The sequence below is a fragment of the Procambarus clarkii genome, chromosome 14, assembly GCF_040958095.1.
Source record: "Procambarus clarkii isolate CNS0578487 chromosome 14, FALCON_Pclarkii_2.0, whole genome shotgun sequence".
In the NCBI taxonomy this organism is placed as follows: domain Eukaryota; kingdom Metazoa; phylum Arthropoda; class Malacostraca; order Decapoda; family Cambaridae; genus Procambarus; species Procambarus clarkii.
Window position 1 is genome coordinate 9,267,710 of NC_091163.1, and position 25,000 is coordinate 9,292,709.

At 42.8% G+C, this 25,000-nt stretch overlaps 1 protein-coding gene across 1 annotated transcript in view; it reads left to right on the forward strand.

The window, feature by feature from the left end:
- The window catches only part of LOC138364681 (microtubule-associated protein 1A-like), a 57,062-nt gene that overhangs the window by 80 nt on the left and 31,982 nt on the right, over positions 1 to 25,000 (forward strand). Inside the window, exon 2 of the mRNA XM_069324658.1 lies at positions 11,465 to 12,525. Within this exon, the coding sequence (XP_069180759.1) occupies positions 11,465 to 12,525 (1,061 nt within the window). The remainder of the gene's footprint in view (positions 1 to 11,464; positions 12,526 to 25,000) is intronic.

Genomic DNA, 25,000 nt, shown 5'->3' on the forward strand with positions numbered 1-25,000 from the left:
TCACCTTGTATTTTATATGATTCACCTTTACATTATATAAAGTTCATTACAATAATATTAATACTAAGTTCAATTATTTCTAGGGACAGGTTTCAAGTGAATTTATGTAGAATAATCACTCTTATTTTCCATTTCTATGGGAATAACAATTCTATTCCTAATAAACATTATTCTTATTAAAACAAAATAAAACAAAATATGGGGCAGGGGTGAGAGAGAGTATAGAAGCGAAAGGTTTTAATATTGTGCAAAATACCAATTATTAAAATAACGCCAATATTTATATATATATATATATATATATATGGCAAATACAACACGCAAGATTAATCATGCAGTGAATACACCCTCTCCAGCTGGGCTTTCATCTCCCCTTCACAATCTATTATATTGCAAAATTCGCCATCATCCAGCAAGTAATTATTTAATGTGGAAAATAAATTCCAATATTTTTCGTATATCACGCACCCCTCTATAATATAGCCTGTGTGTGTCATGAGACCTTTATAATATATATTTCCCCGTATATCATGGAATCTTTATTGATGTGTAGTGCCTCGCTGATGTCGAGCCGCCTGCTATCGCTGTATCTATCGATGATTTCTGTGTTGTTTGTTAAGACTTCTCTGGTGATGGTCTGGTTGTGGGAAGAGATTATATGTTCCTTGATGGAGCCCTGTTGCTTATGCATTATTAATCGCCTGGAAAGGTGTCGCTACCAACAATTTTTGGGGTATTTATAAATGGATTTTAATTTGTAAATTAAAATTATAATTATTTTCTAATTTTAATATAATTTTAATTTGTAATTTTTTTACTTTCTTTCATGTGTTTAATTTCCTTTCTTTTATACAACGTTAACAAATTGAGTATAGCCAGTCTTAAGGCTGTTTACTCAAATGGACTATTGAGTTCCCTCCCAATTTGACAGTATATCATAGGTATACCACGAGTGGTCTACCTACACGAGAAGTAACCCAACCACTTGGGCTGGAGCGACTGCCTCGCTTCATGCAGGTCCGCGTTCGATCCCACGATGGTCAATACGTTTTGGCACCATTCCTAGGGTTGGAGTAAGCTCCTAGGCGTGGTGTATATACTCCTAGCTGTGTGTGAGCTCCTAGGCACGAATGAGCTAAGAATAGATGACCTCCAAATCGTGAATATATAAAGATATAGTTTTGTATACCCAATTTGTATCTATTTACAGAAGAGCAAACTCCTAGCATAAACAACAGTCGCTAAGTTTACCCGATAGGCAGACAAAGTTTACCATAATTGTATACCCCCCGTGTGCCATAATCGAGCTTCAAAAACCGCGTTCGAGGCCTAGAGAGAGAGACAAAAAATTGACATTCATAAAAAATAACAAATATGGCCATTCACCTGTACCCAAAAGGCAGGGAGGGGGGGGGGGGGGGGGGGGAAAGTTGGACCCTTTGAACTGTTTTGAGTAAAGCCTTTATTGTGACCAGTGTGGCAAGCGGCTTTTGGAGTTATTCTCTCTATCTTTAAGCCTTTTTCACTGTCTGTCTTTCTGTCTCCATTTCGGTCTCAATCTCTATAATATTTCGTTATTATTTCTGGCCCTCAAACGCCGCGTCACCCCCATGAACTACGACCAATACTGGAAGAGTCAGGACTGGTTGTGTTCTTACGTGACGTCAAGAATATATATAGTATTCTTAAGAATATATAGTCAAGAATATATAGTATTCTGTGACATTTATTTCCAGAATAAAACGCAGATGTGTGCTACTCTGGCCTCTATGTGCTTCCAGGCAACACTGCTGCCTCTATGCTGCCTCTATGCTGTCTCTATGCTGCCTCTATGCTGCCTCTATGCTGTCTCTATGCTGCCTCTATGCTGCCTCTATGCTGTCTCTATGCTGCCTCTATGCTGCCTCTATGCTGTCTCTATGCTGCCTCTATGCTGTCTCTATGCTGTCTCTATGCTGCCTCTATGCTGCCTCTATGCTGCCTCTATGCTGTCTCTATGCTGCCTCTATGCTGCCTCTATGCTGTCTCTATGCTGCCTCTATGCTGCCTCTATGCTGTCTCTATGCTGCCTCTATGCTGCCTCTATGCTGTCTCTATGCTGCCTCTATGCTGTCTCTATGCTGCCTCTATGCTGCCTCTATGCTGCCTCTATGCTGTCTCTATGCTGCCTCTATGCTGCCTCTATGCTGTCTCTATGCTGCCTCTATGCTGCCTATATGCTGCCTCTATGCTGCCTCTATGCTGCCTCTATGCTGCCTCTATGCTGCCTCTATGCTGCCTCTATGCTGTCTCTATGCTGCCTCTATGCTGCCTCTATGCTGCCTCTATGCTGTCTCTATGCTGCCTCTATGCTGCCTCTATGCTGTCTCTATGCTGCCTTTATGCTGCCTCTATGCTGCCTCTATGCTGCCTCTATGCTGCCTCTATGCTGCCTCTATGCTGCCTCTATGCTGTCTATATGCTGCCTCTATGCTGTCTATATGGTGCCTCTATGCTGTCTATATGCTGCCTCTATGCTGCCTCTATGCTGTCTATATGCTGCCTCTATGGCTTAAAAACATATGAGGCTACCTGGCATGATGGATACTGATTAGATTAATGGGAACCACGATTAATACACAGAGATTAATCATACTAAAGTGATGCATCAATGGGAAAATCCGTAGGGGCCGTGATGAGGATTCGAACCAATGCGGTGCGTGTTCCCCAGGCACACGCCCCCGGACAACCAGGCCACGACATGGTTAAAAGAATTGCAACCTGGAGTTCTACTGAGCACACGAGGGTTTCCTGAGGCCGGACCAGAATTTTTGATTGATTTTATGTACTCTGGCCGGCAACTGTTGCTGGATTCTTGAGGATATCTTGAGATGATTTCGGGGCTTTTAGTGTCCCCGCGGCCCGGTCCTCGACCAGGCCTCCACCCCCAGGAAGCAGCCCGTGACAGCTGACTAACTCCCAGGTACCTATTTTACTGCTAGGTAACAGGGGCATAGGGTGAAAGAAACTCTGCCCATTGTTTCTCGCCGGCGCCTGGGATCGAACCCAGGACCACAGGATAGACTTCTATCGATAGATTGCATCTTGGGAAGGTTCAGAAGGTCGTTCATTGGACCAGCTCGTTTGCTGGACCAGCTCGTTCACTGGGACATGGAACCCTGGTTCACCCAATAACCACATTTCTCATTGTTAATTATCCAAAAAATTTACAATGTAATTACCTCATCATTATTCATCATGCGAGGCAAGGTATGATAATGAAACCCTCTGTTGGCTCTCATTCCTGACAATACCTTGTGAGGATGATGATGAGGACTTCGAGGCTCAACGTCCTCTGCGGCCCGGTCTCCGACCAGGCCTCCTTGGACGGAATATATATCGATAAATGCAGTGAGGTGAGACTGTGAACTGTGAACTCAACACCTTTGTGTGTGTGTACGGTGGTGATTGTAGCAAGATTCAGTCTAGAGGACCAGGGATTGTTCCATATGTAACTTTATCTCTTCTATACCACACATAAATTTACATAGAAACCCTAGAAAGATTTTTTTGGAAGGGGGGAGTTGATAGGAACTTGTTTGAACTAGATTCTAATAAATCTAGTGAATGATTAATGAATTCTAATGAATCAGTTCATTTGGTGAACAGTTCCTGTTAGTAGTTCTAGTGAACGTACGACATTGTGAAGAACTCTGGTGAACGTACGACATTGTGAAGAGCTCTGGTGAACGTACGACATTGTGAGGAATCTGATATTGAAAGTTTTACAAATGCATCATGATTACAAATGATTTTTGCTTGGCTGGAGATTAATCATTTGAAAGGATTAACTTTTATCATCGACTGTGACGTAATTAAAAAAAATAATACTATGATATTTTTTGTAAGTGACGAGAGAAATAGTGAAACTCAGTAGATTTGAATATATATATATATATATATATATATATATATATATATATATATATATATAAATAACTCATATTTGACCCGGCCAGGATTCGAACCCGTGACGTTCAGGCTTCACCAACACCCAGTGAACGAGAAGTGAGATTCGGATATCATATTAAGGCCGTGCAGTGGGCTCAAAGCGAGCACAAGGGAGTCCACTGAGCCGTGAACACCACAGCCACTCACACTACTGAACAAAAGTGAGTTTCAGGACTTTTCCGCTGAGCGCTGATGGAGCACTGACTCCCCTAACTTTTAGGATGAGTTGCAAATGAGTTCTCTCTCTCTCTAGACAATCTGACGTTCGCGATAGGTCACGGGAGCTTCACGCTGATTGGCTGCTAAGGCCGTACCTCTCCACCAATGATAAATCAGCTTGTTGTAGTGCCTCCGATTTCCGACATTGAGACATATCACGTGATATAACGACGGAGGAGCAAGTCTATACATAGAAAATATATCACAAAATTCAAAATTTACCAATATTAATTTACATTCAACAATAATTAAAATATATACCCAGTTATTTATTTATAGTAGAAAGCTCAGTAGTCTCATGATATTCCCATAAAGGCTGCGGACTGGTCTCTTCTCGTAACACAAGTTCATATATCTATGTCAAGTAAGGTATTGGTATCATCAGGATTCATTTGACCGTCAATAGATTAATTGGTATCATCAATAACGTTAAGTTTAAGCAAGATATCACACCAATTTTAGTGATATCCAAAAAATAACATTAAATAACTTGCCAATTACCCCTACCACCTCCACCCCCACCCCAAAAAAATATGGTATGGGTAAAATCCGGTGGACATTCATTTTAGTAAAAAAAAAAAACACAAAAAAAACGGCCTTCTTCAGGGCCGGCTTTTAGACCCGTGCAATAGACCCGTGCAATAGATCCGTGCAATAGACCTGTGCAATAGACCCGTGCAATTGACCCGTGCAATAGACCCGTGCAATAGACCAGTGCAATAGACCCGTGCAATAGACCTGTGCAATAGACTCGTGCAATAGACCCGTGCAATAGACCCGTGCAATAGACCAGTGCAATAGACCCGTGCAATAGACCTGTGCAATAGACTCGTGCAATAGACCCGTGCAATAGACCCGTGCAATAGACCAGTGCAATAGACCCGTGCAATAGACCCGTGCAATAGACCCGTGCAATAGACTCGTGCAATAGACCCGTGCAATAGACCCGTGCAATAGATCCGTGCAATAGACTCGTGCAATAGACCCGTGCAATAGGCCAGTGCAATAGACCCGTGCAATAGACCAGTGCAATAGACCTGTGCAATAGACCCGTGCAATAGACCCGTGCAATAGACCAGTGCAATAGACCCGTGCAATAGACCCGTGCAATAGACCCGTGCAATAGACTCGTGCAATAGACCCGTGCAATAGACCCGTGCAATAGATCCGTGCAATAGACTCGTGCAATAGACCCGTGCAATAGACCCGTGCAATAGACCAGTGCAATAGACCCGTGCAATAGACCTGTGCAATAGACTCGTGCAATAGATCCGTGCAATAGACCCGTGCAATAGACCCGTGCAATAGACCCGTGCAATAGACTCGTGCAATAGACCCGTGCAATAGACCCGTGCAATAGACCCGTGCACAGGTCTACTGTGCACGGAGGGTTGGTATACTGAGCAGTTGGTGAGTCAGAACACAACCACCTCCACTACCACCCTAACTGCGGCACGCCCTGAAATTGACACCAGTTGCAATTGAAGCTGCAACACAGACTATGCAATAGACCCAGCCAGCCAACCTAGAAACGAAGTGATATATATATATATATATATATATATATATATATATATATATATATATATATATATGTGTGTGTGTGTGTGTGTGTGTGTGTGTGTATGTGTGTGTGTGTGTGTGTGTGTGTGTGTGTATGTGTGTGTGTGTGTGTGTGTGTGTGTGTGTGTGTGTGTGTGTGTGTGTGTGTGTGTGTGTGTGTGTGTGTGTGTGTGTGTGTGTGTGTGTGTGTGTGTATCACGAAAATAAACACGTGATTTGGACTCCTTCTGAAGATGTATTAATATACGAAAGTACTTAAGGAAATTCCTGTTTAAATTTTCCTCCGTGGTCTGACACTGTCATATATATATATATATATATATATATATATATATATATATATATATATATATATATATATATATATATATATATATATCAATAAACTTTGAGTGGAACAGGTTTATGACAGCTCAAATCTATTGCAATTCAGCCAATATAGCCCAGGCGTGATAGCTGTACAATTTGCAAGAGTGCCGGAGCATGTTCACTGCTGTAGAGTGAATGCACTCGAGAATTGATCACTCTGTACTTCACTACACGCTCTTGACTTTGGACCACTCGGTACAAATGCCACTCTTCTGCTTAAGCAGGAACTTACGAGTCCAAACAAACCCTCTTAACCTGTCGATTGAGATGAGCAGAGAACGTTGGAATTACGTTGCTTTGATGTTACATCATTCCCCCGTTTTTTTAAGGGTTTAGGAGAATATGTGAAAAAAGTGATGTATTAGATAAGGGAACAGGTTGCTAGGGGAGGCGGACAATGGGTCAGAATAGGGGCGTTCCATCCCTTTGGACTGGCTGTTCCATCCCTTCGGACTGATCGTTTCATCCCTTTGGACTGTTCCATCCCTTTGGACTGACCGTTCCATACCTTCGGACTGACCGTTCCACCCCTTAGGACTAACCACTCCCCAGGTGAGCCATCACACCAAACTCCTCTCTCCCCTACCTTCCTCTCCCTTCTCTTCCTCCCTCCCCCCCGGCACGTAAAACTGCTCTCTCGCACGCACTGCGATAATTTGGGAGAAAGCAATTACTGTCAGTCATTTGGCCGTTAGTGCGGCGCAAGCAACACAAGACTCTATAACCAGTTCGCGTGTTCGCTATTGTCCAAGTGTTCCAACTTCCTTCTAAACCACCGTGGGATCCTCTCAACGGGACATACAAGACACAACTGAAAATGCATTCTCAGCATTTTTTTTTTGGGTTTACTGTTAAGATAATGCCTCAAGTTGACCAGACCACACACTAGGAGGTGTGTGGTCTGGTCTATACACTAGGTGTGTGTGGTCTGGTCCACACACTAGGTGTGTGGTCTGGTCCACATACACTAGGTGTGTGGGGTCTGGTCCACACACTAGGTGTGTGGTCTGGTCCACACACTAGGTGTGTGGGGTCTGGTCCACACACTAGGTGTGTGGTCTGGTCCACACACTAGGTGTGTGGTCTGGTCCACACACTAGGTGTGTGGTCTGGTCCACACACTAGGTGTGTGGTCTGTTCCACACACTAGGTGTGTGGTCTGGTCCACACACTAGGTGTGTGGTCTGTTCCACACACTAGGTGTGTGTGGTCTGGTCCACACACTAGGAGGTGTGTGGTCTGGTCCACACACTAGGTGTGTGTGGTCTGGTCCACACACTAGGTGTGTGGTCTGTTCCACACACTAGGTGTGTGGTCTGGTCCACACACTAGGTGTGTGGTCTGTTCCACACACTAGGTGTGTGTGGTCTGGTCCACACACTAGGAGGTGTGTGGTCTGGTCCACACACTAGGTGTGTGTGGTCTGGTCCACACACTAGGAGGTGTGTGGTCTGGTCCACACACTAGGTGTGTGGTCTGGTCCACACACTAGGTGTGTGGTCTGGTCCACACACTAGGTGTGTGGTCTGTTCCACACACTAGGTGTGTGTGGTCTGGTCCACACACTAGGAGGTGTGTGGTCTGGTCCACACACTAGGTGTGTGTGGTCTGGTCCACACACTAGGAGGTGTGTGGTCTGGTCCACACACTTGGTGTGTGGTCTGGTCCACACACTAGGTGTGTGGTCTGGTCCACACACTAGGTGTGTGGGGTCTGGTCCACACACTAGGAGGTGTGTGGTCTGGTCCACACACTAGGTGTGTGGGGTCTGGTCCACACACTTGGTGTGTGGACTGGTCCACATACACTAGGTGTGTGGGGTCTGGTCCACACACTAGGTGTGTGGGGTCTGGTCCACATACACTAGGTGTGTGGACTGGTCCACATACACTAGGTGTGTGGGGTCTGGTCAACATACTTTAGCTACGTTATTGTGTCTCATCGCCTGTATAATGCCTCAAATTGGCACTACTAACTTCTCGTTTAACAGGAAAACCAACTTGGGGTCATGTGTATACCTTGGCGGAGCTGTGAGTCCTTGTTATCAAGTCGGGGTTATACCCCTGACAGCATTATGCTTCAGGGATTATATCTGCATTATATTTAGAATGCCTCGCAGTTTTATACAAGATGGTCTGAATCTTGTAGCTTTATACAAGATTGTCTAACAGTATACTAACAGTGCCTGGAATTATAACACTACCTGGGAGCATTATACTAACAGTGTCCGGCACCAGTATAATGATAGATAATAATGCTCTCGATAAGAAAAATTACGAAACAAATTAGTTCTTTAAACAGAGTACATATTTATGTCTTTCTTCGTGATTGTGAAATATTGTGGTGATTGTGAATGATTGTGACTGTGAACGCCTTAGGAATTATTTATGTGAGTGTGATTTATTGTGAGAATAGTGAATTATCGCGGTGATTGTGAATTATTTGGTGTGAACCTCTGGTGTATTAACTTATTAATACACCAGAAAATCTGTTGTATTAATGAATTTATTAACTCCTCTGGTGTACTTTAAACCCTCTGGCCATTCACCTTATATATATATATATATATATATATATATATATATATATATATATATATATATATATATATATATATATATATATATATATATATATATATATATATATTTACTATTTCACTCTTTACGAGTCGTGATAATTAATGATCTAGGATGGACAGAAACGTAGTCACTATAGGCTATTGAGATGTGTGTGTGTGTGTGTGTGTGTGTGTGTGTGTGTGTGTGTGTGTGTGTGTGTGTGTGTGTGTGTGTGTGTGTGTGTGTGTGTGTGTGTGTGTTGTTTTATTCACATATTTAAGCGTTTAATGTGTATTATAGGCACCGGGAGAGGAGGAAATGAAGGTGTGTACAGGTACACTCGGGGTGTCGTGGGGTCCAGGAGTGTCGTCTGGGTGTAGGAAGGTGGTGTAATTGTTGTTGTGTCTGACAGTGTCTGTTCCAAGGCCAATTACGTTAGTGTGTAGTGTCTGGGGCTTTTGGTCCACCTGCTGAGTAACACACTACACACACACACACACACACACACACACACAGACACACACACACACACACACACACACACACACACACACACACACACACACACACACACACACACAGACACACACACACACACACACACACACACACACACACACACACACACACACACACACACACACACACACACACACACACAGACACACACACACACACACACACACACACAGACACACACACACACACACACACAAAACAAACCCCCATGAGCTTCAATAGACAGATTTTAAAACATGCATCAACAGAGGAATCTTCATTTTGTCTCAGACAAGAATACAACAAGTTTTCCCACAGTTGCTGCGAGACTGACACCAGTAACAAGGGGAAACATAGACAATTGGACACGTTTAGGGGCACCTTAACGATCGTGTCCGCAGCAGGACAGGCCCGACCACGTTTTCTTTCACCTCATACAACTGTTCACCTTGCTGTAAAATTGGTGCGCGAGAATTACCCAGCTGTTGTGGTTTGCATCCAGGAAATGTTGCAAGGCCATATGGCACTTGGAAATAAGACACATCTTATTTTCACTCTCATAAAATCGGTCGATCTTAGAAACATTTTATAACAAGAGCGAAAAATGTTATAACAATTAGGTCATTTCGCCTCAGACTATCAGACAACTTTATATATCTTAGAGCATTGCTTCTTAACCTCTTCATCTCTAAGGCATTGAAACGGTTTGTTTAAAGATCTGACTATTCAACGAGTCAGTTTTATATTAAATGGCAACAAACTCGTTTTTCATCTCTCAGTTGTAACTGAATATACAAGTAAATATTAAGCACTTAACACAAGGCAGTAGTTAAAACTTGTTCAATTAATGACATGGTTAACATAAGAACATAAGAAGAAGAAAGATAACAGCAGAAGACCCATTCACCCATACGAGGCAGCTCCTATTTATAACCACCCAAATGAACCAGTCTCCGTGGTGTAGTGGTAAGACACTCGCCTGGCGTTCCGCGAGCGCTTTGTCATGGGTTCGTATCCTGGCCGGGGAGGATTTACTGGGCGCAAATCCTTAACTGTAGCCTCTCTTTAACTCAACAGTAAAATGTGTACTTGGTTGTAACAACGATTCTTCGCAGCAGGGGATCGTATTCCAGGGACCATAGGATTAAGGACTTGCCCGAAACGCTACGCGTACTAGTGGCTCTACAAGAATATAACAACGCTTGTATATATCTCAAAAAAAAAAAAAAAAAAAAAAAATGGCTGCTGGCACAATTTTTCGATATTTAGGTTCATTGCTAGAGAGAAAAAAAGAGATTTAAGAGTAGGTGAGGTTCCACAGTCATCTTGATTCTTGGTTTTGATTTAATATATAACAGGTGGGAGCGTCTGATCTTATCAGTATGTTACGGGGGAATGGATAACATTTATCGGTGCTTTGAATACCGGTTCTGGATACTCATTTGTCACCTGTAATCAGTCGTATTGAATGGAACTTAACCCCCAGTGATGGGGGTCATACCAAAGGTCAACAAAGACTCTTTTTTTTTTTGACCAGACCACACACTAGAAATTGAAGGGACGACGACGTTTCGGTCCGTCCTGGACCATTCTCAAGTCGATTGTGAGAATCGACTTGAGAATGGTCCAGGACGGACCGAAACGTCGTCGTCCCTTCAATTTCTAGTGTGTGGTCTGGTCAACATACTTCAGCCACGTTATTGTGACTCATCGCCTGCATAAAGACTCTTGTTCTTCATTTGCATTTGCTCAATGTATTATATTTGATTCATATACTAGAAACTGATTCGTTAATCTACCTGTTATTGACATCAGGAAGGCAATTAAGTTTCCAACTTAGTTTGCTGACCCACAGTATTATCTCTGTGAACCTCGAGTTGTGAAACACAACTTTCCCAAGTTAGAAGGAACCCAAGTTTCCTTTTATCTAGTAATATGTATTAGGGTTTATCTTTAACCATGTTTAAACCTAACCTTATCAAAACTAACCTCTCCTAAACTCACCCTACATAACCCAATCAACCCTAACCTAACTTAGTCTCACTGCACATAACCCAATCAACCCTAACCTAACTTAGTCTCACTGCACATAACCCAATCAACCCTAACCTAACTTAGTCTCACTGCACATAACCCAATCAACCCTAACCTAACTTAGTCTCACCGCCCATAACCAAACCGAACCTAACCTAGACTCAATCAACCCCAAACAGACCCAACTTAGCCTCACCAAACCCAAAAACACCTGGAAAATACCTTCTCAGCGAGTTCTCGCGAGTCGTCCTCTAAACAAGCCCTCAAGCGTTCAAAACCAAAACACAAAATCAACTCAAGAACCAGCAATGACACGCGGCAACACAAACAGACGGCACTGGAACACAAACAGACGGCACTGGAACACAAACAGACGGCGCTGGAACACAAACAGACGGCACTGGAACACAAACAGACGGCGCTGGAACACAAACAGACGGCGCTGGAACACAAACAGACGGCACTGGAACACAAACAGACGGCGCTGGAACACAGACAGACGGCACTGGAACACAAACAGACGGCGCTGGAACACAAACAGACGGCGCTGGAACACAAACAGACGGCACTGGAACACAAACAGACGGCGCTGGAACACAAACAGACGGCACTGGAACACAAACAGACGGCACTGGAACACAAACAGACGGCGCTGGAACACAAACAGACGGCACTGGAACACAAACAGACGGCACTGGAACACAAACAGACGGCGCTGGAACACAAACAGACGGCACTGGAACACAAACAGACGGCGCTGGAACACAAACAGACGGCGCTGGAACACAAACAGACGGCGCTGGAACACAGACAGACGGCACTGAAACACAAACAGACGGCGCTGGAACACAAACAGACGGCGCTGGAACACAAACAGACGGCACTGGAACACAAACAGACGGCGCTGGAACACAAACAGACGGCACTGGAACACAAACAGACGGCGCTGGAACACAAACAGACGGCGCTGGAACACAAACAGACGGCACTGGAACACAAACAGACGGCGCTGGAACACAAACAGACGGCACTGGAACACAAACAGACGGCGCTGGAACACAAACAGACGGCACTGGAACACAAACAGACGGCGCTGGAACACAAACAGACGGCGCTGGAACACAAACAGACGGCGCTGGAACACAAACAGACGGCGCTGGAACACAAACAGACGGCGCTGGAACACAGACAGACGGCGCTGGAACACAAACAGACGGCGCTGGAACACATACATCAAGTTCAACTAAGTGCAGAACACAGTGTTCCAGCCAGAGCCTGGGCCAGCGCGACTGTATGTGTATGTGTTCCAATGAACTTACCAAGAGGTGTGAGAGGAAGGATTTGGGAATGTTGTTGAACGCAGCGACGCTAAAGTTGAATGAGTCAAGCTGTGAGTTGAATAAATAGTGAAGGTTATGGACTGGATTTGAATGTGTCCTATGTGGTGGAGCCTTATGGGAAAACACGCCCATAGGCTGGCGACGAGTCACAATAACGTGGCTGATGTATGTTGACCAGACCACACACTAGAAGGTGAAGGGACGACGACGTTTCGGTCCGTCCCGGACCATTCTCAAGTCGATTGTCAAGTCGACTTGAGAATGGTGAATCGACTTGATTCTCAAGTCGATTGTCAAGTCGACTTGAGAATGGTGAATCGACTTGATTCTCAAGTCGATTCACAATCGACTCTACAATGGTCCAAGACGGACCGAAACGTCGTCGTCCCTTCACCTTCTAGTGTGTGGTCTGGTCAAGACCCATAGGCTCTCTCTCGTTATTATTTAAAATTCAGCTACAAGGGAACTAAAAGTTCCAAGTAGCACGGGCTATGGTGAGCCCGTAGTGGACTTACCTAGCAAAGAAACGGGGCTGAAACTTGTGTGTCTCTCTCGTTTAAAGCCTGAGTATATATACACACACGTGTGTGTGTATTTCCGCCGTATTTTCATCACACCTAAGGGCCTATGTCAGCTAAACTTTCTATATTATCACGGGAAAAGATATGGAATGTCTTGTCAAATGTTTGACAGCTGTCACGGCGTAACTGTCAACTTTCTGACACAACTTGAGTTGACGCTGGTTACGTCAGACGGCACTTCTGGTGTTGAGGCACTTACAGTGCCATCAACACTTGCCTCGGTGCCACTCTCCCCCCCCCCCTAGTGCCAGTCACTGCCGCCACTGGTGTTGTGGTAACACTGTCGGACCTGTCCCCTAGGGACCAGGGACGCTCAATGATAAACTGGTTTCGTTTAGCGGCTCACAAATGAAATTACAATTATCGTCATGGGGAAGCGCAATAAATTAAATTAATAACCCGAAATATGATGTTCGTCCGAAACGCTTTTCACACATTTTCTGGCGCCTGACGTTCCTGACCTTTCTCGAACCCCTAACCTAACCCCCCCATTCCCTCCCCCCCCCCTTTGCCGCAGCAGACACTTTGTCTGGGGGATCCGAACCCTCTCTGATTCAGCTTCTGATTCGAGGCGATTTATGTTCTGGAATAAATAAAATAGCAACGAATTGCCATCATTGATCTGCGTTTTCATGCGCAGTTTTCTGTGTCGGCAACGCAGGTGTTAATGCACAGAGCGAGTTATTCTGGAGAGACCATCAACGCAGGGTTAAGCGTTACTGCCCCCCCCCCACCGGCTGTGTATTCATAGATAACGCACACCTCGCTAACATTTTTGCGTTATTAGTTCCGGGAACATGTTTCCCCTTGGCGGTGTTATCGAGAGGGGAGCCAGCTTCACCCTCTCTCCAAATCCTTAACCTTTATATATATATAAATGTATATATATATATATATATATATATATATATATATATATATATATATATATATATATATATATATATATATATATATATATATATATATATATATATATATATATATATATATGTCGTACCTAGTAGCCAGAACGCACTTCTCAGCCTACTATGCAAGGCCCGATTTGCCTAATAAGCCAAGTTTTCATTAATTATTTATTTTTCGACGACCTAACCTACCTAACCTAACCTAACCTAACTTTTTCGGCTACCTAACCTAACCTAACCTATAAAGATAGGTTAGGTTAGGTTAGGTAGGGTTGGTTAGGTTCAGTCAAATATCTACGTTAAATTTAACTCCAATAAAAAAAAATTGACCTTATACGTACTGAAATGGGTAGCTTTATTATTTCATAAGAAAAAAATTTGAGAAAATATATTAATTCAGGAAAACTTGGCTTATTAGGCAAATCGGGCCTTGCATAGTAGGCTGAGAAGTGCGTTCTGGCTACTAGGTACGACATATATATATATATATATATATATATATATATATATATATATATATATATATATATATATATATATATATATATATAAATGACTCAGGCAACAAGGTATATTGGAATAGTGTTTTATTAAATAGTTATACTTATCTCTCTCTCTCTCTCTCTCTCTCTCTCTCTCTCTCTCTCTCACTCAAGGAAAGGAAATGATACGTGATCCAGACAGAAGAGTTAGGGGGGACATGATCACCACATGCAAGATTCTCAAGGGAATCGACAGGGTTGATAAAGACAGTCTATTTAACACAAGGGGCACACGCACTAGGGAACACAGGTGGAAACTGAGTGCCCAAATGAGCCACAGACATATTAGAAAAAAAGTTTTTTAGTGTCAGAGTGGTTGACAAATGGAATGCATTAGGCAGTGATGTGGTGGAGGCTGACTCTATACACAGTTTCAAGTGTAGATATGATAGAGCCCGATAGGCTCAGGAACCTGTACACCAGTTGACTGACGGTTGAGAGGCGGGACCAAAGAGCCAGAGCTCAACCCCCGCAAGCACAACTAGGTGAGTACAGCATCGCCAGCACAGCATGAAGGCTGTTGAAGATGCTGAGTGCTCCTGTAGCGCAATAGAGCCCATTTCCCATGCATTTGTCCCAGGAAAACCAGCTTAACCGCCAGCCGTTTATACTTGGATATTTTCCTGGATGCTGAAGAGTCCAGAGGGAGGAGGAGGAGGAGGTCCAGAGATGAAGAGAACCAGTGGAACGAAAGGAAGAAATGAATAATAATAAGAAGAAAACCAGAATAAAGGAAGAATGAAGTAAAGTTTGGAGATAAGACGGAGGAGAAACTTAGAGTGATATCTGTTGTATCTGATAACAGGGATAATTGGGGTAAACTAGGGTTAGTTGAGGCAAGGTAGTTACAGCTTAATTAGTTACTGTCGCATTTTAAATGGGACGAGAACAATCTTCGCGAGTCAAACCCATTTAGACAGGTAGATATATAATCTGTCTGTCTGTGAGAAAGAGAGAGACTAACACACAGTTGAAAGCCGGGACCAAAGAGCCGCAGCTCAACCCCCCGCAAGCACAACTAAGTGAGTACTAGGTGACCACACTCACACACACACACACACACACACACACACACACACACACACACACACACACACACACACACACACACACACACACACACACACACACACACACACACACACACACACACACACAACGCTGCTCCACAGCCATATCAGGAGGAAAACAGCAGTGAAGGAACAAGTGATGAAGCTGCGGAAAGGGGAGAACAGATACACAGAGAATGACAAGGAGGTGTGTGGAGAACTCAACAAGAGATTCCAGGAGATCTTCACAATAGAACAAGGAGAAGCCCCTGCACTAAATGAGGAGGCGGCAACCTTGGAAACCTTGGAGGAATTTGACCTCACCAGTGATGAGGTCAAAAGGTGTCTGCTGGAGCTAGATGTGACAAAGGCTGTTGGGCCTGATAGAATCTCACCATGGATACTAAAGGAAGGTGCAGAAGCACTAAGTGTGCCACTCTCTATGGTGTATAACAGGTCACTGGAAACAGGAGACTTACCAGAAAGTTGGAAGACAGCTAACGTGGTCCCAATATACAAAAAGGGTGACAGGCAAGAGGCACTGAATTACAGGCCATTTCCTTAACTTGTATACCATGCAAGGTGCTGGAGAAGATCGTGAGGAAAAGGCTCGTAGAGCATCTGGAGGGAAATAACTTTGTAACGCACCACCAACATGGGTTCAGAGATGGTAAATCGTGCCTCACAGGGTTAATAGAATTTTATGACCAGGCAACGAAAATTAGGCAGGAAAGAGAAGGGTGGGCCGACTGCATTTTCCTGGATTGCCAAAAAGCCTTCGACACAGTACCCCATAAAAGGTTGTTAAAAAAGTTGGAGCAACAGGCAGGAGTAAAAGGGAAGGTGCTCCAGTGGATAAGGGAGTACTTAAGCAACAGGAAACAGCGAGTAACGGTGAGGGGGAAGACATCAGAGTGGCGAGATGTCACCAGCGGAGTCCCACAGGGCTCAGTACTTGGACCCATCCTGTTTCTAATATATGTGAACGATCTTCCAGAGGGTATAGACTCATTCCTCTCGATGTTTGCTGATGATGCAAAAATTATGAAAAGAATCAAGACGGATGAAGATAGACAGAGACTACAGGATGACCTGGATAAACTGGAGGAATGGTCTAGAAAATGGCTGCTGAAGTTCAACTCTGGAAAGTGTAAGGTGATGAAATTAGGCGAAGGGAGCAGGAGGCTGAACACAAGGTATCATCTGGGAGGGGAAATCCTGCAAGAATCAAATAGAGAGAAGGATCTGGGGGTTGATATCACACCGAACCTGTCCCCAGAGGCCCACATCAAAAGAATATCATCAGCGGCATATGCTAGACTGGCCAACATAAGAACTGCCTTCAGAAACTTGTGTAAGGAATCTTTCAGAACCCTGTATACCACTTATGTAAGACCAATCCTGGAGTATGCAGCTCCAGCCTGGAGTCCATACCTAGTTAAACACAAGACAAAGTTAGAGAAGATTCAGCGGTATGCCACCAGGCTCGTCCCGGAACTGAGAGGATTGAGCTACGAGGAAAGGCTAAAGGAGCTGAACCTCACATCCCTGGAAAACAGAAGAGTAAGGGGAGACATGATAACCACCTACAAAATTCTCAGGGGAATTGACAGGGTGGACAAAGACAAACTATTCAGCACGGGTGGGACACGAACAAGGGGACACAGGTGGAAACTTAGTACCCAGATGAGCCACAGAGACGTTAGAAAGAATTTTTTCAGTGTCAGAGTAGTTAATAAATGGAATGCACTAGGAAGTGATGTGGTGGAGGCTGACTTCATACACAGTTTCAAATGTAGGTATGATAGAGCCCAGTAGGCTCAGGAATCTGTACACCAGTTGATTGACAGTTGAGAGGCGGGACCAAAGAGCCAAAGCTCAACCCCCGCAAGCACAATTAGGTGAGTACAATTAGGTGAGTACACAGCCTCGGGCCTCGTAGCCTGGTGGATAGCGCGCAGGACTCGTAATTCTGTGGCGCGGGTTCGATTCCCGCACGAGGCAGAAACAAATGGGCAAAGTTTCTTTCACCCTAAGTGCCCCTGTTACCTAGCAGTAAATAGGTACCTGGGAGTTAGTCAGCTGTCACGGGCTGCTTCCTGGGGTGTGTGTGTGTGTGGTGTGGGGAAAAAAAAAGTAGTTAGTAAGTTAGTAGTTAGTTAGTAAACAGTTGATTGACAGTTGAGAGGCGGGCCGAAAGAGCAAAGCTCAACCCCCGCAAAAACACAACTAGTAAACACAACTAGTAAACACACACACCTTCCCATGACAAGCTCTATTACAATTATAGAGTCAGGCAGGTGTATCTGGCAGAGCATCAAGCATCCTGACAGCTTCCTGGAAACTGGAACCGGCCCAGCACCCTGAAGACCGTCTGGAACTATGGAAAGTCATTACCTCTGACGCTCTCTGGTCAGTGATGATGACACCATCAAAGGCCAGACTTCACTATTTGTTGATAATGCATCATAATGCAGGAAAATCAGGGATAATGGTTATTGCAGGAGGCTCAGGGCTTCCTCCTGAACCTTTCTGTAAGTTACATGCATTGTGAAATAAATGATTAATGGCCAATGAACTGACACCGTTTCAGTCCGTTGAAAAACATTCCACATGAAAAAATAAATAACTAATAAATGAATAAATAATAAAATAAATAAATGAATCACCTATGCTCAAACCTCCGACTTGTCATCCTTTTAAAGTTTTCCTAAACCGGTTTAGTTTGAATCAAAAGTCGATATTTCCTGTCCAATCTCTTGGTCTAGATTGCTGGTGGAGGTTCCACAAATACCTTCACATCCACCGTCCTCATTTCCACAACCTAACCTAACCTAACCTAACCTAACCTAACCTAACCTAACCTAACCTAACCTAACCTTCACATCCACCGTCCTCACGTCCACAACCTAACCTAACCTAACCTAACCTAACCTAACCTAACCTAACCTAACCTAACCTAACCTAACCTAACCTAACCTAACCTAACCTTCACATCCCCCGTCCTCACGTCCACAACCTATGTGAGAGCAGGTTGTGGACGGGAGTCAGTGGCGTTTGTTGAATTAATTGCAGATTGTGGTAACTTCAGGATCTAGCCACTGAAGGCTGTAAATATGATATGGGGGACAAGTCCACCCAGACCCTGAGTCTGTGCCAAGACAGATACGTCTGTACCCAAACACTTTTAATACATAATGCAAAAATTTTGCGGCGAGACACACACACAAGCAGCTGATAACTTTCCTTGAAAGTTTTCTATATAACATCTTGCCATGAGTTGAAGACTGGAGTGTAAACAAAGGAATTAAGGTCTGAGCACAGTTGTGTGGGTTCAAGAGAGCACAGTGTGAGGGCTCAAGAGAGCACAGTGTGTAGGCTCAAGAGAGTACAGTGTGTGCGCTCAAGAGAGCACAGTGTGTGGGCTCAAGAGAGTACAGTGTGTGCGCTCAAGAGAGCACAGTTTGTGGGCTCAAGAGAGCACAAAGAGCGGGCTCAAGAGAGCATAAAGTGTAAGCTCAAAAGACCATAGTATGTGAGTTCAAGAAAGCTCAGAGTGGGGCTCAAGAGAGCACAGTATGTAGGCTCAAGACAACACAGTGTGAGAGCTCAAGAGAGCACAAGGTGCAGGGCTCAAAAGAGAGAGAGAGAGACAGAACAGCACGTGGGTTCAAGAGACCAAATCAAAGACTAGCAACAACTTCTAAGGTCTTCGCTGGTCTTTTAGCCAATGAAATCTCCATTAAACTCGGACCGGCGGACCAGAAATCGTCTGATTCTTACCATGTCAAAAATTAGCACTGACAAGCCTTTTATCCTCACAACAAATTTGACCAATGGAAATCTCTGAGTGTCTCATGGAAATAAAAAACAAATCGATCAGCCATTGGAAAAAAAGTTTATACTACGAGCTGGTTGAAGCATCATTGTCAGAGACGCCTCACTCTACAGTATAGTTCCAGCTCTACACTATATAAATGAAAGTTATTGGAAAACTGTTTCAGTTAATAAAATTTTATTGTCTAATTTCATTGAATAACTCGATACTTTCTATATGTTAATGTGAATATTTATATTTCACTGCAGTCACAGTAATATATTATACTTCACCTTTACCTGAACCACTAGTCAATGATTCAGATCACTGAAAAATCCTCGCCCCCTGTGACCAAAACAAATCAGGAAAAACAGGGATGAGACAGAATGAAAAAAGGGAAATATGAGAAGAGAAAGATGCCTAATTGTAAAACGAGAATAAGGAGGAAGGGAAGAGAAGAAGCATAGATGAAATGATGGTTTAATGTGTCTTATCTCTCCCCCACAAACACCTCTCCTGCCTGGACGGTTTAGGATATTTCCTGCAGGGTATTACTTTAAATCTTCCAAGGAAGCTCACAGCCTTCTAGTTATTACTATAAACTATCCTCGAGAGCCTTACACAGTTTTGCCGCACCTTCGTGGCTACCTGTAGTCCTTGTTATGGTTGACCGTGTGTGTGTGTATGTGTGTGTATATGTGTAAGTGTGTGTATGTGTGTGTATATGTGTAAGTGTGTGTATATATGTGTTTAGGGGTACCGCCTCAGGCAGTTTTGCAAGGACTCATCAATTCTGAGATGATCAAAGGCATTCAGAGGAAAGCTAAGCATTTATTTGAAATAAGCATTATATATAGTTTGAATATATGTACTCACCTAGTTGTGTTTGCGGGGGTTGAGCTCTGGCTCTTTGGTCCCGCCTCTCAACCGTCAATCAACAGGTGTACAGGTTCCTGAGCCTATTGGGCTCTATCATATCTACACTTGAAACTGTGTATGGAGTCAGCCTCCACCACATCACTTCCTAATGCATTCCATTTGTCAACCACTCTGACACTAAAAAAGTTCTTCCTAATATCTCTGTGGCTCATTTGGGCACTCAGTTTCCACCTGTGTCCCCTTGTGCGTGTTCCCCTTGTGTTAAATAGACTGTCTTTATCTACCCTATCAATTCCCTTCAGAATCTTGAATGTGGTGATCATGTCCCCCCTAACTCTTCTGTCTTCCAGCGAAGTGAGGTTTAATTCCCGTAGTCTCTCCTTGTAGCTCATACCTCTCAGCTCGGGTACTGTGTGTGTATGTGTGTGTGTGTGTGTGTGTGTGTGTGTGTGTGTGTGTGTGTGTGTGTGTGTGTGTGTGTGTGTGTGTGTGTGTGTGTGTGTGCGTGCGTGTGTATGTGTGTGTGTGTGTGTGTGTGTGTGTGTGTGTGTGTGTGTGTGTGTGTGTGTGTGTGTGTGCGTGCGTGTGTATGTGTATGTGTGTGTGTGTGTGTGTGTGTGTGTGTGTGTGCGTGCGTGTGTATGTGTGTGTGTGTGTGACAGAAAAAATAAAAAAAGGAAAAAAAAATCATTCTCACTCAAGATAACCAAGAAAGATAAGCTGCCGTAACTAAAAAAAAAAAATCAGCCTCTGGCATTCAGACACTTGTTCCACATTATGAAAAAAACGATTCTGCTCAGAGAGTTGAAAATGGAGCAGACTAATTGCTCAACTACTCATCCCGTGGCAGTAACAAGTCATGCAGTCGTATTGAGGCCCCAGAAATGGGAGGGATATATATATATATATATATATATATATATATATATATATATATATATATATATATAGATACTTCGATAGATACAGCGATAGCAGGCGGCTTGACGTTTGCGAGGCACTACACATCAAGAAGTCAACACCAGCAATCAACAGCCAATTATTGCACAACTATATTCTACCCACCTCAAGACTCCGCTCCAATATAGAAGCATCAAGAAATATATATATATATATATATATATATATATATATATATATATATATATATATATATATATATATATATATATATATATATATATATATATATATATATATATATATATATATATATAACCCCCCAGTACTTGTTGTTAAGTACTTCCCCTTTGTACGCTTTTCACAAAGGTACAACGAAATCCCATTAACGTGAATTGATTGTGCATTTGAGGTAGCCTTAAGACCTATAGGCCATTAAGGACTCTACTAACTCATTGCCCTCAGTGTTACTCCTTAACTCTTACACTGTATACTTCAAGCGTGGGAGTCAATGAACAATGACTTGAGAATGGTCCAGGACGGACCGAAACGTCGTCGTCCCTTCACCTTCTAGTGTGTGGTCTGGTCAACTGTCTCCTTCAATCATTTATGTCAACAATTGCCGCCACGAGAGTGCAGAACACGCCGCAATACGAGCAATTTTCTGCAACTTTTCAACTGCATAAAGTTTTCCACCTGACGTTGCTCTCCGGCACAAGAGACGTTCAGTACTGAAAATCTCGGAACTTTGTCACTTAAGTCTATTATATTGTCGTTATTGTCTTGTGAAATGAAATTTTCTGTCTGGCTCTCCTTGTTAACCTTTTCAATTTCTTAACTTATTCAGGGCAAATGCTAAACAAATTTGATGATAAATAAATAAATAAATAAAAATCCTTTGTTGTGGATGCTGGTGGCTCAGACGGTAGAGCTACGAACGGCTGCTTTTGTGGCTTGCGGTTCGAGGTCAATTTTCTTTACATGTGTTAGAAAAGTACAAAATATTACTGTAGTATTGAAGACAGGAAGAAAACTATTGATTTTATTGATGAATTTAGCCTTATTGATCAATAAATACCTAAGTAAGTACTTTTCTTTACTAGCTGCACTGCTATTATTTTCTAGTCATATAAACATTAACGAGATCCTTAGAGGAATATATTACAATAAAAAAAATTATAAATACAACAATTAACAATCATTTAGGAAAATCTATATTGTACGAGATGTATTTAAACATATTTAACTGGTTGAGTCATGCAAAGTCAATGGAGTTCATTAACTGTGTAACTAACGTTAACGTAACGATCCATTCACCAATCTGAATAACAACATTGACCTTAATTGGTGTGCAGTCTCTTCCCCCCGTGATCTTGAATGGCTCATTAAACCTGAGAGCTGTTACAAGTAGTTGTTAATTGACACTACTGGTTGTTAATTGGTACTAATGGTTGTTAATTGGTACTAATGGTTGTTAACTGATACTAATGGTTGTTAACTGGTACTAGAGGTTGTTAATTGCTTGACCTTGGTAACCTCGGCCATGGAAAATACAACAGAATACAACTGATGTAGTTCTGCCGTAATGGAGTGAACTTTGGAGTTAAAACGATGCATTTCGAGGTTACAAGTACTCCCAGAGTCAAGGATAGGAAGAATGTACCTCGATTTTGACCCCTGACCCCTGATTTTGACCCCTGACCCCTGACCCCTGATTTTGACCCCTGACCCCTGATTTTGACCCCTCGATTTTGACCCCTCGATTTTGACCCCTGACGCCTCCACACGATGCTAACCACAACAGCTGCCTAACTCCCGAGGGACCTGTTTCCATTCTAGGTGGACAAAACAATCATGTAAAAGGAAACGTGCCCAATCGTTTCTGTTTTGGCCAGGGATTGAGCCTGGATTTCGCGTTTTTTGTTTTATATTTCCCTTCATATCAGGAATACCAAACGTGAGAGTGGAGGGTGAACCGACACGGTTTTCTGATATATATATATATATATATTTATATATATATATATATATATATATATATATATATATATATATATATATATATATATATATATATATATATATATATATATATATATATATATATTGTGACGGTAAAGTGTTGGAGTGTTGATGTTCGGCAGGTTCAATAGCTGGGGGCAATGCCTCGTCACATTTACAGAAAAAAAAGAACCCCTGCTAGCCTGTTTGTGGTAAGGTAATGGGAAGACACACAAAACACAAAGTATAAACAATGAAATTTTAATTACTCTAGAAAACAAGATATGAACAAAGACAATCCCTTGGCTTACGTAAAATTCAAAACAAGTCAACAAACAAAACAACATGAATAATTAATGGCTGTGAAATTTACTCTAAGACAAAATAAAGTGCAGAATAATAGTGGTAATATAAATCAGGTGCTGAGTATACTGGCTTTAAGCTGCCACCTCCCTTAGTACACGACAGCCAGAGCTTTGTCTACTAGAGAGAGATGTCAACTCCAAAGAGCACAGAGATATTCTGAGGAGTACGGCGTGTGCTGGGCCAGACGTCGACTCAGGTAGTGGCGTGAGTGCAGGTGCGGCGACACACCAGCCAATCAGGAGCGGGCAGGCGGAGAATGGGTAGTTTGCTGGTTGACGGCGGGCGGGAGCCAGTGTGTCTGGTGGTGCAAGGTACGCTTTGCTTCCTGGGCAAAACGTTTGGCGATACTGGTGGACCTATCTTCAATATAGTATCTTGTACTTGAATGACGTGAATTATGTAGGGAAGAGCAGGCTCAATCTCTCTTGAAAGAGATTATCGTCACAATATATATATATATATATATATATATATATATATATATATATATATATATATATATATATATATATATATATGTAAGCATCGTAAATGAAATGAGGTTTTCTTTATGCAAGAAAGAAATCACAAAATATACTGAATTATATAGTCCTTTTTAAAACTAAACTAAAACCCCCAAAAGCAATATTTATTTTCAGATTTAACCTAAGATGATCTAGCATTATTATTTTAAAAGATACATACACACGAAAAATATAAAATTAGCAAATTTGTTATTTTTTGTGGGGGGGGGGGGGAGGGATTAGCTGTAATGAAATTTATTATCATTGAAAAAAGGAAAGCGGGGAGAGGTATGCGTTATATAAAAGAGCCCCAAGAGCAAAGATAGAGCCAAAAAGCTCTTTTCCTCTCATCACATTAAACCGTGTTTAAGAGTCCAGCAGCAGACACAGCTAATGAAATTCTTGGGGTAGCTGAGGGCAATTAAAACACCGTCATATTAAATCCTTGAACACTAGGCCCCACAGACACTATTTTTGATGGTGAGGTCTTTCCCAGCTCACCATCAAAAATAGTGTCTGTGGGGCCTAGTGTTTAAATCCTTGAACACTAGGCCCCACAGACACTATTTTTGATGGTGAGGTCTTTCCCAGCTCACCATCAAAAATAGTGTCTGTGGGGCCTAGTGTTTAAATCCTTGAACACTAGGCCCCACAGACACTATTTTTGATGGTGAGGTCTTTCCCAGCTCACCATCAAAAATAGTGTCTGTGGGGCCTAGTGTTTAAATCCTTCAACACTAGGCCCCACAGACACTATTTTTGATGGTGAGCTGGGAAAGACCTCACCATCAAGAATAGAAAAAACAACAAATAACCCAACCGCAATGGAAACCTAGGAGAGTGGGTTCATAAGTGAGGTGCTTCACCTTCCCCTCATACT